This window comes from Melopsittacus undulatus, chromosome 11, assembly GCF_012275295.1.
Source record: "Melopsittacus undulatus isolate bMelUnd1 chromosome 11, bMelUnd1.mat.Z, whole genome shotgun sequence".
Lineage (NCBI taxonomy): Eukaryota > Metazoa > Chordata > Aves > Psittaciformes > Psittaculidae > Melopsittacus > Melopsittacus undulatus.
The window spans coordinates 13,282,606-13,297,676 of record NC_047537.1 but is presented as its reverse complement, the minus strand read 5'-3'; the positions used below and the strand labels follow the sequence as shown (position 1 = coordinate 13,297,676).

The 15,071-nt window shown below is 50.1% G+C and overlaps 1 protein-coding gene across 1 annotated transcript in view; it reads left to right on the top strand.

Annotated features, from left to right (window-relative positions):
* Positions 1-15,071, top strand: part of DNAH9 (dynein axonemal heavy chain 9) — a 170,770-nt gene that overhangs the window by 25,376 nt on the left and 130,323 nt on the right. Inside the window, exons 18-27 of the mRNA XM_034067817.1 lie at positions 30-252; positions 2,587-2,753; positions 3,606-4,476; positions 6,260-6,390; positions 7,739-7,865; positions 10,276-10,428; positions 10,692-10,817; positions 11,930-12,169; positions 12,929-13,089; positions 14,271-14,427. Of these exons, the coding sequence (XP_033923708.1) occupies positions 30-252; positions 2,587-2,753; positions 3,606-4,476; positions 6,260-6,390; positions 7,739-7,865; positions 10,276-10,428; positions 10,692-10,817; positions 11,930-12,169; positions 12,929-13,089; positions 14,271-14,427 (2,356 nt within the window). The remainder of the gene's footprint in view (positions 1-29; positions 253-2,586; positions 2,754-3,605; positions 4,477-6,259; positions 6,391-7,738; positions 7,866-10,275; positions 10,429-10,691; positions 10,818-11,929; positions 12,170-12,928; positions 13,090-14,270; positions 14,428-15,071) is intronic.

Here is a 15,071-nt window from a genome sequence, read left to right as displayed (position 1 = left end):
TTTGTGCTTTCCTGCTCTGTGTTCCCCAGCTTGGCTGACCTGGAGGAGTTCATCAAAACTGCTGAGCAAGGTTTGAGCAAAAAGGTTGACAAAGGTGATTATGGCGGCTTGGTGGAGGTGATGGGTCACCTCCTGGCTGTTAAAGAAAGGCAGAGTGTTACCGATGCCATGTTTGAGCCCCTGAAGCAAACCATTGAACTGCTGAAGACATATGAGCAACAGCTACCAGAGGAAGTCTACAAGCAGCTGGAGGTGGGTGACCACTTGGGATGGCCACGCCACTTTGCCGAGTAGCAGATATCAAGAAGAGTGCGAGCCTCAGAGCAGTGCAGGAATATTTAGGACCTCACTCCCTGTCGTTAGAGGGCCTCAGTGGATAATGTTTGCTATTGCAGGATGTGCCTTTCTAGCTCCACATTTTTGGAGTTGTATTGAGATTTTTCTTTTAAAGCAGAGATTAAGGCTTTTGTTATGTCTGAAAACCAGGGAATTGCCTCCTTCAACTCCCTGCGATTGCTCTCGACAAAAATTAATGCATTTTCAACTCGATCTGTTAATTAGGGTGAATTATAATGATTTTTAAATCAGCCAGTTCTTGGCAACTGTGGAGATGGGAAGGATAATGCTGGCAGAGGAGGTGCCTTCTCACAGGACTTTAGTCCTCCACTGGTCTGTAACACCAAATCTGCTTGACCCAGAGAACATCACAGGGAGCAGGTTGTGAAAGTATTTTGGCACTTTTCCACATCTGGCTCTGAAGAATCCATTTCCTTTGGGGAATTCTTTTCCTTTCTGGGCAGGGGACCATGAGGTGGAGGTTAGGAAAGATTGGAGATGGAGGTTAGGTTGTGAGGTGCCCAGCCAGCCTTGGGGGACAGGACACAAGCACTGGCCACAGCCAAGATGTTACAGTGAAGAAGTGTGTGGCTCCATGCTAATGGATACCCTATAGCCATGGGGTGCTGTGGGCAGAGGGGTCTGGGTAGGACACAAGGTTTAAAGCAGGATCTCTGGGGGAGATATTCCTGCCTTAGGCACGTGTGCAGCAAAGGCTCCAGTTCTCTGCTGCAGGCTGAATGGAAGCTGAGTGGGGTCTAGCAATCTCCCGGTGTTCTGCTTGTGCAACTGTGATCCATGAGTGATGGGGTCACCAGATCTGCAGTAGTTAAGGGTCCTAAAGGTATCTTTAGGACAGTTCTGACAGACTCCCTGACAACTGAGAGAGCTGCATTACACAGCCTGCTGCTACAGCTTCAATTCAGCATAAACCATGCTGCTGTGGGGAACCTGCTGATTCCTGTGCCTGAGAGCTGCTTGCTTGGTGCCTGTGTGTGCAGGTACGTGCAAGCAATGGATTCATGTGCCTGATAAAAGGAATGAGGTATGTGGGGCTGGTCAGATGCAGGAGGGAACAGAACACTTCTTTCTGGCAAGTGACAGCAACATGTGCTTGAATGATTCCTTGACTTCCATGTACAGTGGGAAAACCAGAAGTAAGTTCCTCTGAGCACTGCTCCCTCCATCCCTTTGGAGATGGTTGGGCTGGAGCTAGTAGTTTGTATGAGAAGGACAAGGAAGCAGCTCCATAGGTGCCCTGCTGTGGTCATGGACAGTGATTTCTACTGAGACTGGAATATAAAGTGCCAGAAGGAGACCCCTCAGGAGGGACTGGCCATCTCTGCTGCCTCCAGGTTATTTCCCTTCTTTCCATAGTGTTGCTGGTCTCAGTCTCCTCAAGTATGTGAACTGGGATGAAAAAGGAACCCCAGCAAGCGGATGGAACTGGATGATCTTTAAGGTCCCTTCCAACCCAAACTAGTCTGGGATTCTATGAAGCCCTTCCTGTAGGCTTGCACAGTACATGGGGAATGGAGCTCTCTTGAGGGCAAAGCACTGCGACTTGAGGATAGCAGAGCCCTTGGCTGGTGTCAGTGTCTGGGCTGAGGATGTGGCCTGAGGAGCGTAGTGAGAAGAAATAAAATCCCTTTCTGAGGAAAATCCCAGGAACAGGGAGTGGGTTGTCAGCAGTGCTGCACACTTGCAGCTTGGATGCAGCCCTGAGAAAGAAACCAGTTTTATTTAGTACTAGTATTATACACACAGGCTGTGGAAGCATTTGCCCACAGAGCTCTGCAGAAATCCTTCTGGTGCAACATCTCCTGCTCTAAGAGCTGCCAGGGAATTCCCCAGGCTCTGTGCCTCAATGAGCATCCACAGCCCATCCTCCTGCCTTCAGCTTGCTCCCAGCAGTATCCAGGTCCTGCTGGGCTTGGTGTTACTACCACTGCTCTCTCTTGAGCACTGAACCATCCTGGGAGCCCAGGGTCTGGTCTGGGACCCTTCTGAAGCCCTTACACACGTTTTTACACCAGAGCAAGCAGTTAGGAGTTCTCAGTCTTTATTAGTCTTGCAAATTGTAAATAACTCAGTTTCATCCCAAGTTGAGTGTTTGGCCTTTGTATGGCACCAAAACTCCCTCAGTTTTCCATAGGGAATCTGCTGCTGTTCCTGTGGTGTGGCAACCCACAGAGACGAGCCCCATCCCCTATGGCACAGCACCACTCACTGCGCACCTCCCGCCCGCAGGAGCTGCCGGACAAGTGGAGCCACGTGCAGAAGGTGGCGCAGGCGGTGAAGCACCACGTGGCCCCGCTGCAGGCCAGCGAAGGGGCGGAGCTGCGCAGGCGCTGTGCGGAGTTGGAGGGCAGGCAGCGCCGCTTCCGAGAGCGCTTCCGCACGGAGGCTCCCTTCAGGTGAGGGCGTCAGCGGGGAGAGGGGCTCCAAGGGGAAAGGGTCCCGTGGGGTCAGCACCGAGTGTCTGGGGGTTACATTTGGCTCCTTGTGCACGTTTGGATGAGGTGAGCTTCGAGGTCCCTACCAGCCCAAACTGTTCATGGAATCGTGGAATGATTTGGGTTGGAAGATTCCTTAAAGCTCATCCAGCCCCAACCCCTGCCACAGGCAGGGACCCCTTCCATTGGAGCAGCTTGCTCCAAGCCCCTGTGTCCAACCTGGCCTTGAACACTGCCAGGGATGGGGCAGCCACAGCTTCTCTGGGCACCCTGTGCCAGCACCTCAGCACCTTCACAGGGAAGAGCTTCCTCACACCTAAACTTCCCCTGTTTCAGTTTGAATCCATCACCCCTTGTCATATCGCTCCAGTCCCTGATGAAGAGTCCCTCTCCAGCATCCTTGTAGCCCTCTCAGACACTGGAAGCTGCTCTGAGGTCTCCACGCAGCTTCTCTTCAGACTGAACAGCCCCAACTTTCTCAGCCTGTCTCTGTATGGGAGGTGCTCCAGTTCCTGATCATCCTCCTGGCCTCCTCCAGATTTGCTCCAATTCTGTGGTTTGATGATTCCCTTCCTTCTAACATCTGTAACATCTGGGGTGTTTTGTCTTTAGGAGCACAGTCCAGTGTTAACAAGAGATTGAACTTGGCTGCTGAATGCACAGTATCACTGTAAGGTGGCATCAGATGGCTGTACCATCAACTTGTGCTGCAGATGTTTCATCTCTGCTTTGTCTCTTTGCGTGCTGTTTGGTTTCTGTTTTCTTTAGAAGCTGTTGCAATCTCACTTAGGAAGAATAAATATTTCTTTCTAGGTTTGACACCAAAAAGCCTTATCAAGTGCTGGATGCAAAACACATTGAGATTAAACAACTGGAGTCAGCCATGACCTCGATTTGTGAATCAGCTGGTCTGTTTGAAGTCACGGTGCCAGATTATAGACAACTGAAGCAGTGCAGAAAGGAGCTGTGTCTGCTCAAAGAGCTCTGGGATATGATCTCCCTTGTGAACAGCAGCCTTGCTGACTGGCAGACCACGAAATGGGTGGATATTAATGTGGAAAAAATGAATCTGGAGTGTAAAAAGTTTGCAAGAGAGATTCGGAATTTGGATAAGGAAATGAGGGCCTGGGATGCTTTCACTGGGCTGGACAGCAAGGTGAAAAACATGCTAACAGCCCTGAAAGCTGTGGCAGAGCTTCAGAACCCTGCCATTAGAGAAAGGCACTGGAACCAGCTGATGCAGATGACGGGTGTGAGGTTTGTGATGGACGTGGACACCACGCTGGCTGACCTCCTGAAGCTCAACCTGCATAACTTCGAGGATGAGGTTCATGGCATTGTGGACAAAGCAGTGCGAGAGATGAGTATGGAGAAAGTCCTGAAGGAGCTGAAGATGACTTGGAGCTCCATGGAGTTTCAGTACGAGCCTCACCCGCGCACAAACATCCCATTGCTGAGGTCAGATGAGGAACTCATTGAAACTCTAGAAGACAACCAGGTGCAGCTGCAGAACCTAATGACATCCAAGTATATCGCCTTCTTCCTCGAGGAAGTGTCTGCCTGGCAGAGGAAGCTCTCCACCGCGGACTCCATCATCTCTCTCTGGTTTGAAGTGCAGCGTACATGGGCTCACTTGGAGAGCATATTCATGGGCTCAGAAGATATACGGGCACAGCTTCCCAAGGTAGGAAACCCCAAATCCTGCTTTTTCTGTTTGGAAAGTGTTAAAGAAGAGCTTCCATTATACAAAATAGGGTTATTTATAATCCTAAATTGCCTGGAGCAGGGCTTTTTCTCCTCCTCCCTTGTGTCTTTGGAGGCTCCTTTAGCACTCTAGTAGTTTCCCTAGTGATGCCCCAGGGTGATTTTGTACTGTGCGTTGTGCTTGAGCCATGCTGAGTAGCTGATTGTCTCCCTTTCACTGCTCCAGAGCAAATAGAGCTCCTGGAGATTGAGGGGGCCTGCCGGCTGCCTTCAGTACCACAGACACGTTCCCCCTTTCCTCATAGGGGAGAGGAGTGGGACTCAGGCACTGCAAATTATCAAACCAGAGCTGGGGCAGGCAGCTTTGGCAGCATCTCCATCCCATCCCTGCCTTCAGCACTGCTCGGCAGCTGGACTCCCACTCCTGCTTCTGAAGATGGAGCAGGGTTGTCAGTGAGTTCCTTCCCCTGCTTTGGGGAGCGCTGGGCACACCTCACTGACTTGGCCACCTTTGCTAGTGCTGATAACCAGCTAAGGCTGGCCCATGTGCCAGGAAGCTGTTAATATCCAACAGCTACCTAATGGCATATATGAAAGCACATCAGGGTCTGAAGCTGCATCCTACTGGGCAGCTGTTTGTATCTCAATATCTATCTGGCAGGTGGCAGGAACCAGCAGCCTCTTCCCTTCCCTAAAAGAAAGGATGAAGCTCAAAGCTTCCTGAGGCTGAACCTGCTTGGGATGCATACAGGGCCAGGGGAGGATGTGCTGGCAGGGCATGGGATGCACATCTGGAGCTTCCTACATGGTTTGTGTGCAGGGAGGGCTCAACCCCTCTGCCAGAGCCTTGCTACTGAGGCTGAACACAGGTTAATGTGGAAGTTCTCCGTGGTGCCCAGTGATGGGACAAGGAGGAATGGCCATAAACTGACACACAACGAGTTTCACCCCAGTGTGAGGGAGAACTTGATGTGGCAGAGCACTGAACAGGCTACTCCTCGGGGCCTGTGGAGTCTCCCTTTCTGTGTGCCCTGCTCTAGGTGGCCCTGCTTTGGCAGGAGGTTGGACTGGATGATCTCCAGAGAGCCCTTCCAACCCCAGTGAAAGCTTGGAGCATTTCTATTCAGTGTCCTGGCTCACTCAGGAGCCTTCACTTGGGAAGGAGGGAGGAGCAGAGACATTTTGAGCATAACTTTATTTATTCTTCATTGTTTAGCTCCAGAAATGGAGGGTCCTTGTTCAATGCAGAGCACAATTGTCAATGTGCTCCTCTGCTGCTGGCGTGGGGTTTCCATGGCCTCACTCAAGGCAAGGAAGGGCTGTCCTTTGCAAGAGTCACCATACACATCTCAGGGATGGGACTCCTGTGCTGGAGCAGGAAGGGAGGAGTGAACTCACATGAGGTTGGTAGCCTTTCCCCTTTGGGGATCATCTCCTCCTGCTGTGGCCAGGAAAGCTAGACACAAGAGGAGATACTCAGAGGGGAATTCAACCCCATGGAAATGGTTGGTCCTGGGCATTGGCTTCTGCTCTGATCACGTTATCCACAAGCCCTTTGAGGTACAGAGACAAGAAGGCAAGAGCCTGATTGGAGTCTTGTTTCAGGCATGTGGTGGCAGAGCCCTTTGCAGTGGTGGAGAGGTCCCTCAGCACTGCACAGAGGGCTCTCTTCAGGGAGTCTTCCCCCTCACTCCAAAGAGATGAGATCCTTTAGCACAGGAATAGTGGCTCTCCATGGACATGTTCTTTCTTTTGCTTTTTAGGACTCGGAACGCTTTGAAGGGATAGATGTGGATTTCAAAGAACTGGCCTATGAAGTTCAGAAAACCCCAAATGTGGTTGAAGCCACCAATAAGCCAGGCCTGTCCCAACAACTGGAGGACATTCAGAGTAGGTGGGTAGACCTTCAGTCCCAGGAGCTTGTCAGAAACTGCCATCAGCCCTGTTTAAGCTGTGCTCCAAGGCTTTCTTCCCTCACTGTGCATTCTTTGCCTTCACAAGCCACAGCATTTCTGATCTTTATTGAGCATTATGTGTGATCCTTCACCCTGAAACCCCCAGAGGGGAGTCTGGCTTTGTGTATGTGCAAACCCTCATCCTCAGTATTGATGTGTGAACCAGCATCGAGCTGGTTTTCACCATTTGCCACTCCTTTTATGAGCTCTTCGTTACCTGTTGAGTAGTTTAGGCAGGGATATCAGCAGCAGAGCTGAGCCCATGTTCTTTCATTCACAAAGTTATCTCTGCCTGTATACCCTTGCCACATGGTATAACTGTGCTCCCTGAGAAAGCCCTTAGTGTCCTTAGATGGATCCATATCTCACTTAACATAGGAGCTGGTCTACATGTAAAGGTGAATGTGGTAAGTGCTGTCAGTAGTAACTCTCCATTTAAAGTAAAGCCTGTATTTTCTTTGTTAATCAGATAAAGCAGTTCCTCACAGAGGAGTAGGTCTGTGTTATTTATGCACTTTGTAAGCTCAGCAGCAGTTTAGCATGTGAACACTGAAACATTCATTTGAGATGGGAGCGAGCAAGTTTCTTTTCAGGCTTTGCAAACACAAAAAGCTGAGTAGGGTTGAATCAGACTTTCAAATGTGGCTCATTAGAATAAAAGCAGTTATGGGAACTTTTATCCCAGTAGGAAGTCACCTATGGCAGATAAGAGCTTGTCTAACACAGGAGGTCAGGCTGCAAACCCTTCTAGCCTCTTCGTCCACCTCTGTTGCTGCTTTTTTATGAGACTGTTCTCACTGTTGGGCTGTTTGACCCCTGAGAGTAAAGAGAGATCTCTGAGTTACTATGAGCTTTGTAGAGGACAAGCCCACAGGCTCAGCTCCTGCTGGGCATTACCCCAGGCTTGGTAACTCAAGCTGTAGCATGGAAGATGAAGTCCCTGCTTCATCAGGGACCATAGCGATAGGGCAAGGGGCAATGGGCTCAAACAGAAACAGGGGAGGTTTAGGCTGGATGTAAGGCAGAAGCTCTTCCCTGTGAGGGTGCTGAGGCACTGGCACAAGGTGCCCAGAGAAGCTGTGGCTGCCCCATCCCTGGCAGTGTTCAAGGCCAGGTTGGACACGGGCTTGGAGCAAGCTGCTCCAGTGGAAGGTGTCCCTGCCCGTGAAAGGGGTTGGAGCTGGGTGAGCTTTAAGGTCCCTTCCAACCCAAACCATTCTATGATTCTATGATAAAGAATACTTACACCCCTGCCCTGGGCTCTGTTCTACTGCTTTGTCTCCCCAGGTTGTCTCTGTGTGAGAAGGCTTTAGCTGAATATTTGGACATGAAGAGGTTGGCCTTTCCCAGATTTTACTTCATTTCTTCTGCAGATTTATTGGATATTCTTTCCAATGGCACCAACCCACATCTGGTAAGCCATGTATTGCATCCCCTTTGCAGTCAATCCAGCTGTCAGTAATGTAAGGGTGGAAGATGCTGTCTTGGGACTCACCTGTAGCATCTTCAGCGCTTTTTCTTCCAGCCTTTTACTTGGAGTAATGATTCTTTCACAGCTGACCCTCATCTGTCATCTTTGAAAGGCAACATGTGCCTGTGTCTTGTCTGATCTAACACTGGTGATACTTGCAGATGGTTCTGAAAGTGCTGTACAGAGTAGAGCTATGCTTTTGATGCCATAAAAATAGTGGTTTTCTTTCTGCTGGGATACAGCGAGGTTGGAGGAAACCATCTTTTTTGAGGGGCTCAGCCAAAACTTATTGCTGACCTTGGGTCCCTAACCTAGGATGCCACCAAACAGGCACAGACTGGTCATTTACATGTGGAAGTGTTGACAACTGGTGACTTGGAGAGAGAAGTCCCTTGTTTTAGCAAAAGAGGCATTTGCAAATCACCTGCTTCTTCCTTCCATCATGCAAAAGTCTTTGGGAATGTCCTGATTATACGGGAAGAGAAGAGCACAGCCTGGAAAAGGTAACACAGCTGGTGGAGAGACAGTCACTGTGGCCAAGGCAAGCAAGATCTCCTGGGTTGCCATCCATCCTTGTGCAGCTCCAGGGTCAGGCTGGTACCTGACCTCCTGCACCTTCTGACTTCTCCTCTCCAGGCTGGGTTTCTGGGGTTGGTGCCTGAATGCCAGGTATGGGGAAATGACCCAAATACACCATTCCTTCTGTTGTCTTTGGTGGGTTGCTGGACCCTCCTGTGGATGAACTTGTGGTGACCTTGCTGGTTTAGGGAGTGGTTTCGCTGCTCTTCCTTAGTCCCTCTGTCAGCAGTGAGTAATCTCACCTTCTTTTAAGCTTTTCACATTTTCAGCATTCATGTGAGCACCTTTAACTGCTTATATCTGTTTCTGCTGCTGGGTGATTGAAGCCTGCAGAGTATCATAAATGTATATTGATATTTAAAATGGAGAGGGAAAAAAAACCCCAGGAAGCAGAGAGAAGATGCTGTGTTGCAATGCTCCATGGAGGAAGAAGAAATTCTTGGTGCTTTCTGTTATTCAAAACTATTTGCAGTAAAATCAAAGCAAATGTCAAGTGGGATCACAACGGATTCACTTTCAGCCTTTCCACTGTAGTTTCAAAGTCTGGTAATTCCTAAAGAAGGATTAATGTTATTATCCTCTTCAGCTGGATATTGAACTTGTATAGATTCAGGTGTAGTCAGGGTGCTGGTGGCAGGGTTGCACCAAGGGCCGAGTGCAGCCAGTGTCCTGCAGCTGGGAATGGACAGTGGGGATTTGGGAGTGGGAACTCCGAGATGTAAGAAAAGATTTCTGTGGTTCACTCTAATCATATCTCCATTAAAATCTTATCTGAGGGAAACTGAGTGCCCATTGCTTCTCCTTCCGACCTCCTGGGATTCAGCCCTGCTTAGGCACCAGTAAGAAGCTGTCCTCACCTGCTGGACTGCTTGTGAGAGGCAGTGTTGTAATCCTGTGTGAGTCACTGAGGAGGAATTATATGGACAAGCCCACCCGTCTATCCCTGAAAGCACCAGGCATCACGGGCTCTTCTTGTTTCTCATTTTACCCATGGGAGTGTGTCTATGTCTGTGAGCTGACCCTTGCTCTGGGAGCATCCGTACTGGGAGGAGCCTGTGACAGTGTGACACAGTGATTTAGTTGTGTTATGTAGTGATCTAGAAGCAGCATTGGTGACCTGCTTGGCTGATGTTGAGAGCCTGCAGCAGTGATGCATGCAGTGCATCAACCTGCCGGCGTTTCACATTCGTCTGGGTGTGAACAGGACATGAGGGAATTATTCTTTTCCTCAAGAGTGGTTTTGTTCAAGAAGGGAGTAGTTTTGTAGGTCTGGGTTGTTGAGCATTTTATCATGGTTCTTGGGCAGAAATAAAGGTCTTTCTTTTCCACAGAGGAGAAGCCAGGGCTTTTCATTGGCACAAAATTGATTTCTAGTACTGAAAACCCAGAAGGGTTCATAGTGAAGAAAACTCCACAGTATGCCGAGAATAGGATGAGGTGGAGAGGTGGTTTCCCTCTCATGTAGGGAAACTGAGGCTAGGAGGTCATGCAGTGTTTGAATGTTTGCTGTGCTTTTGCCCCTTGCGGGATATTTTCCCAGTGGGAAATATGGTTCATTAAGCCATGTCTAAATGATGCAGAAACAGGTGGAAACATCAGGAGAGACAGCAAGAGGCTTGTGTTGGTGGTATCCTGGCCCTGTATGAGAAGATGTGGTGCTACCAAGATGTCCACAAGCATGCTTTCTGAACATAATTGTTTCTGTGACATGAATGGTGATCTCTCTTCTCCTTGTACTACCTCAGTCACTTTACTTATCCAAGTCCTTTTGCAGGTGCAGCATCATCTTCCCAAGCTTTTTGACAGCTTGGCCCACATTAAATTCCAGCTGGATTCTGAGCAAAAGGCGACCAAAGTTGGCCTGGGAATGTACAGCAGAGAGGAGGAATATGTCAGCTTCAGTGAACCCTGTGACTGTAGTGGGCAGGTGAGAGGGAAGCCCTTGTCTGTGAGAACTGTCAGTGGAGTCTGCTCTCCTGTGCTTGTGTGGGCATCTGCTGCCAAGACATTGCAAAGCTTCACTGCTCTTCCTTTATACATGAGAAAGGTTGGAAGAAGTGGTGTGTAATTTAATTCCTCCTTACACCACAACTTTTGGTCCCACTCTAGAAAGGTCCTCACTGTCTTCACTGATTACCAGGGGCACTTAAGAAGAGCAAATATGTTACTGTGATTTAATCTCTCCTCCAGGTTGAGGTCTGGCTGAATCATGTCCTGGACAGCATGAGGGCTACTGTGAGAGATGAGATGACAGAAGCTGTTGTGGCTTATGAGGAGAAGCCAAGGGAACAGTGGCTCTTTGACTACCCTGCCCAGGTATCTGCACTGCTCCTTATCTGCACTCAGGTTGGCATGTGGGAAAGGCAGTGCTTGGTTTCCCTTCAGTCCTGCCTTTCCCTTCTTTAAGTAGTGGCCTGTAGCTGTGGATGGGGAAGTTTCTGGCCTCCCCTGTGCTGTGTGGCAGGGAGGATGGGTTGTAATTTAAGGACATGGAGCTGCTGGAGCAAGTCCAGAGGAGGCTATGAGGATGCTCAGGGGCTGGAGCAGCTCCTGTATGGAGCCAGGCTGCAAACATTGGGGCTGTTCAGCCTGGAGAAGAGAAGCTGCGTGGAGACCTCAGAGCAGCTTCCAGTGTCTGTTCAGTGTCTGGGCTACAGGAAGCTGGAGAGGGACTCAGATGGGTTCAAACTGAAACAGGGGAAGTTCAGGTTAGATTTAAGGCAGATTTTTTTCCCTGTGAGGGTGCTGAGGCGCTGGCACAGGGTGCCCAGAGAAGCTGTGGCTGCCCCTTCCCTGGCAGTGTTCAAGGCCAGGTTGGACACAGGGGCTTGGAGCAAGCTGCTCCAGTGGAAGGTGTCCCTGCCTGTGGCAGGGGTTGGAGCTGAACGAGATTTAAGGACCCTACCAATCTCAACCAATCTAGAATTCTGTGATCCCAGCAGTCTCCTGATGGATTTTCCAGGCTGAGCTCCATTCTCTGACAGGGACTCCAGGCAAGATATGCTCTTGGCTGGGTTACAGAGCCTGGGGGTTTGGGCAATGCCTGCTGCACCCTGTGGATCCATACACCTAGAGAACCAGAGGTGCAGCAGGAAAACCAAGTGGTAAGGCCTAGTGAGAAAAGAGACCCTCAGATGCATCTCTGACAGCTTTGTGGTTTCCAGCTCTTCCACCTCTGCTGTGTCAAGCACGTGAAAGGTGCTGATTTACTAATAAGTAGCTGCTAAATGTGTCTGCCACTGATAGGGTGTTTGAAATGAATGTCACGGGGCAGATCCCTGTTGTCCTGTCTGCTGTGACTGCTGTATGACAGAATGCTTAATTTCATGTCACGGTGACTTCATCCTTGATCTCCCTGTGGATCAAACACTCCCGCAGGTAAGGAAGCCTTGGTTTTATCATGGTACTGAGTCACTCCTTTTCTGCAGGTGGCTCTTGCCTGCACCCAGATCTGGTGGACAACTGAGGTTGGGATTGCTTTCGCCAGGGTGGAGGAAGGCTATGAGAACGCAATGAAGGAGTATCACAAGAAGCAAGTGGCCCAGCTGAACACCCTTGTGACCATGCTCATTGGGCAGCTCTCCAAGGGTGACAGGCAGAAAATCATGACCATATGCACCATTGACGTGCACGCTCGGGATGTAGTGGCAAAGGTGATAGCGCAGAAGGTTTGTGTTTGCAGCTCAGCATGGACCTGTGTTGGGACTTGGGGCAGGGGCTGCAGGAGTGAGAGACCAACCACAGGCCATCCAGTGGGAGGTACATCACTAAACGTACTTCTGCACTGTTTGCAGTAAGGGGGCAGAAAGCCACTGTAAGCTTGCAGAGCTGTTCCAGATCATGGCCATGCAACACCAAAGGGCTTGTTGCACTTGCCATGTTCCCACCAGGAGCAAGAATGTGGCCCCACGTTGGTGGATGACAGCAATGTGTTGGGAGGCTGCTGGATGCAGCCCACTCAGTCTGGTGTGGGGCCACAGGGACTCCTTTGGGACTCCCTTGTCCTGCACGCCTTTCCCACACCACTCTCTTGTCCTTCAACCTGTGCCAAGTGTCCAGGCCTGGGGGTTTGGTGGGAAGGTGCCCTGAGTGTGCTGTGTTGTGGCTTTATCCTCAGCTGTTTAAACCCATCACCCCTTGTCCTGTTGCCACAGGCCCTGATGAAGAGTCCCTCTCCAGCATCTTGTGCTGCTCTTTCTGGTTTTGGTTATGCACTTTTTCCTCTCCTACCAAGGTCATTGCTAACTTGGTTCCTACCCTGTACTGATGGGAGATAGGGAGATGACCTTCCCCACCACAACTGCCTTCTCAGTGAGGACCAGTCCACCCCCAGTGACCACTTCATTGCAGTCACCCTTTTGGTGCTTTGGCTCTGTGTGCCTGGCATTCCTGGCCTTCCCATGATGGTGCTTGTGGGTGTGTTCCAGGTAGACAATGCTCAGGCATTCATTTGGCTGTCACAGCTCCGGCACCGATGGTCGGATGAGGAGCGGCACTGCTTTGCCAACATCTGTGATGCTCAGTTCCTCTACTCCTATGAGTACCTTGGCAATACCCCACGGCTTGTCATCACTCCACTGACTGACAGGTAAGTCCCTGGGAAACACCATCACAACTGGGCTTTGCCATGCACTGAGACAAAGAGCTACCAACCAAAGAGGTTGTTCTTGCTCCATGTTGGGACATGTGGTGGCAGAGCTCTAACTCTCCCTGGTTTGTGATTTGATGGTGTTACTCTCTGGAGCGTCTGTGTCTCAGATCCCAAGGTGGGATTTAGCTCACAAATTAAGATGCTCACTTGTGGGTGTCTCTGTGCACACGATGTCCACACCCCATAGAGTCTGTGAGTGAAGAAAGCTTTCATCCCATCTTGAAGCAGACACCTACCACTTGGTTCAGTTGTCTCAGCAGGGACACATAGGATGACTCAAGGTGCTCTGTGTTGTCCCACCTGGCTTCCAGCAGCCAATCCAGAAGTGTGCAAGTCTCCTGTGGATCTTTTGTCAAATCTTTCCACCCTATGTGACATTTCAGTAGCTGGGAGCATCTCAGGTGACTCTCGTCACCCATGTTAGCCAGCTGAGCCTATCTCCCCTGCATTATCAGCTTTTGTTGACTGTATTGACTACAATTCTGTGGCTTATACAGGACGTATGGACACCCACATGTGGGCACCTCCCTGGTGTCCATCATCAGCATGATGGAGAAGCTTTTGAGCTTGCTGCAGTGTCGAGTGGCATCATTCATAGGCCATCAGAGCAGGTTTTTCTCAGTGGTGGGGAGTGGGATCCTTTGGGCTGAAGAGCAGTGGGAAAACAAGAAGAAGGTCTTTCAGAAAAGCTGCCATTTTCTCATACTGTGTGGGACATGCCCAGTGTCAATGAGTCATGCTCAATAGTGTGAGAGGATCCAGGAAAAGCATTGCCTGATGTGAAGAGGTTGGGGAGACCTTAGGGGAAGGTATCTCTTGGAGAAAACACAGCTGGCCAGAGGCGGTAAGTAATGCCCAAGAGGACTTTCAGCTTAGACATAGAGTCATAGAATAGTTTGGGATGGAAGGGACCTTCAGAGCTCATCTAGTCCAACCCCCCTGCAATGAGCAGGGAGATCTTGAACTAGATCAGGTTGCCCGTTATGTCCTGCTTATGTACAGCTTTCCAGAAGAAAGGCTCTCCTGAGTGCCTTGCCCTAGTGCTGTTTGTCTGCAGTCCAACTGTTGGACCAAGGCTCAGTCTCTTTCCTTTGTTCCTTCACCCTTCACTCTGGAAGATGTTACATCACCCTGACCCAGTCGCTGCACTTGACCATGAGCGGAGCACCCGCAGGCCCTGCAGGCACCGGCAAGACAGAGACTACGAAGGATTTGGGGCGAGCCCTGGGCATCATGGTGTATGTGTTCAACTGCTCCGAGCAGATGGACTACAAGGTACTACTCTCACCTTGGCCATGGTACTATCATGTCAGGCTGGGGGTTCTCAGGGCATGATGGAACACGAAGGATAGGAGTATTCCATTGCTTTGATCCACCACCTCTCCTCAAATCTCTGCTACGTTGCTTTCTGCTGAACACCTTTTCCTCCTCCTCCCTTTTCTGCTCTAAGACTGGTACAAGGTTCATCAAGAGGCAAAGACCTGAACTGTGTTCTGTGCCTCATTACACCTTCCCTTCTGGAGTTAGATTCCATGAGAAATGTTTCCAAAACTGGCCTATTCACATGAGATGGAGGGTGTGCTGATATTTTGATGTTGGTCATTTCTTATAGAATCTCAGACTGGTTTGGGTTGGAAGGGACCTTAAAGCTCATTCAGCTCCAGCCTGTGCCACAGGCAGGGACCCCTTCCACTGGAGCAGCTTGCTCTAAGCCCCTGTGTCCAACCTGGCCTTGAACACTGCCGGGGATGGGGCAGCCACAGCTTCTCTGGGCGCCCTGTGCCAGGGCCTCAGCACCCTCACAGGGAGGAACTTCTGCCTTCTTTAGTATTTCTTCCTGTTTTTAACTGGCATGGGAAGGAACCTGTCCTGCTTTTCTCAGGATCCTCTCCTATAACAAGTCCAAAACTTGCCAAACC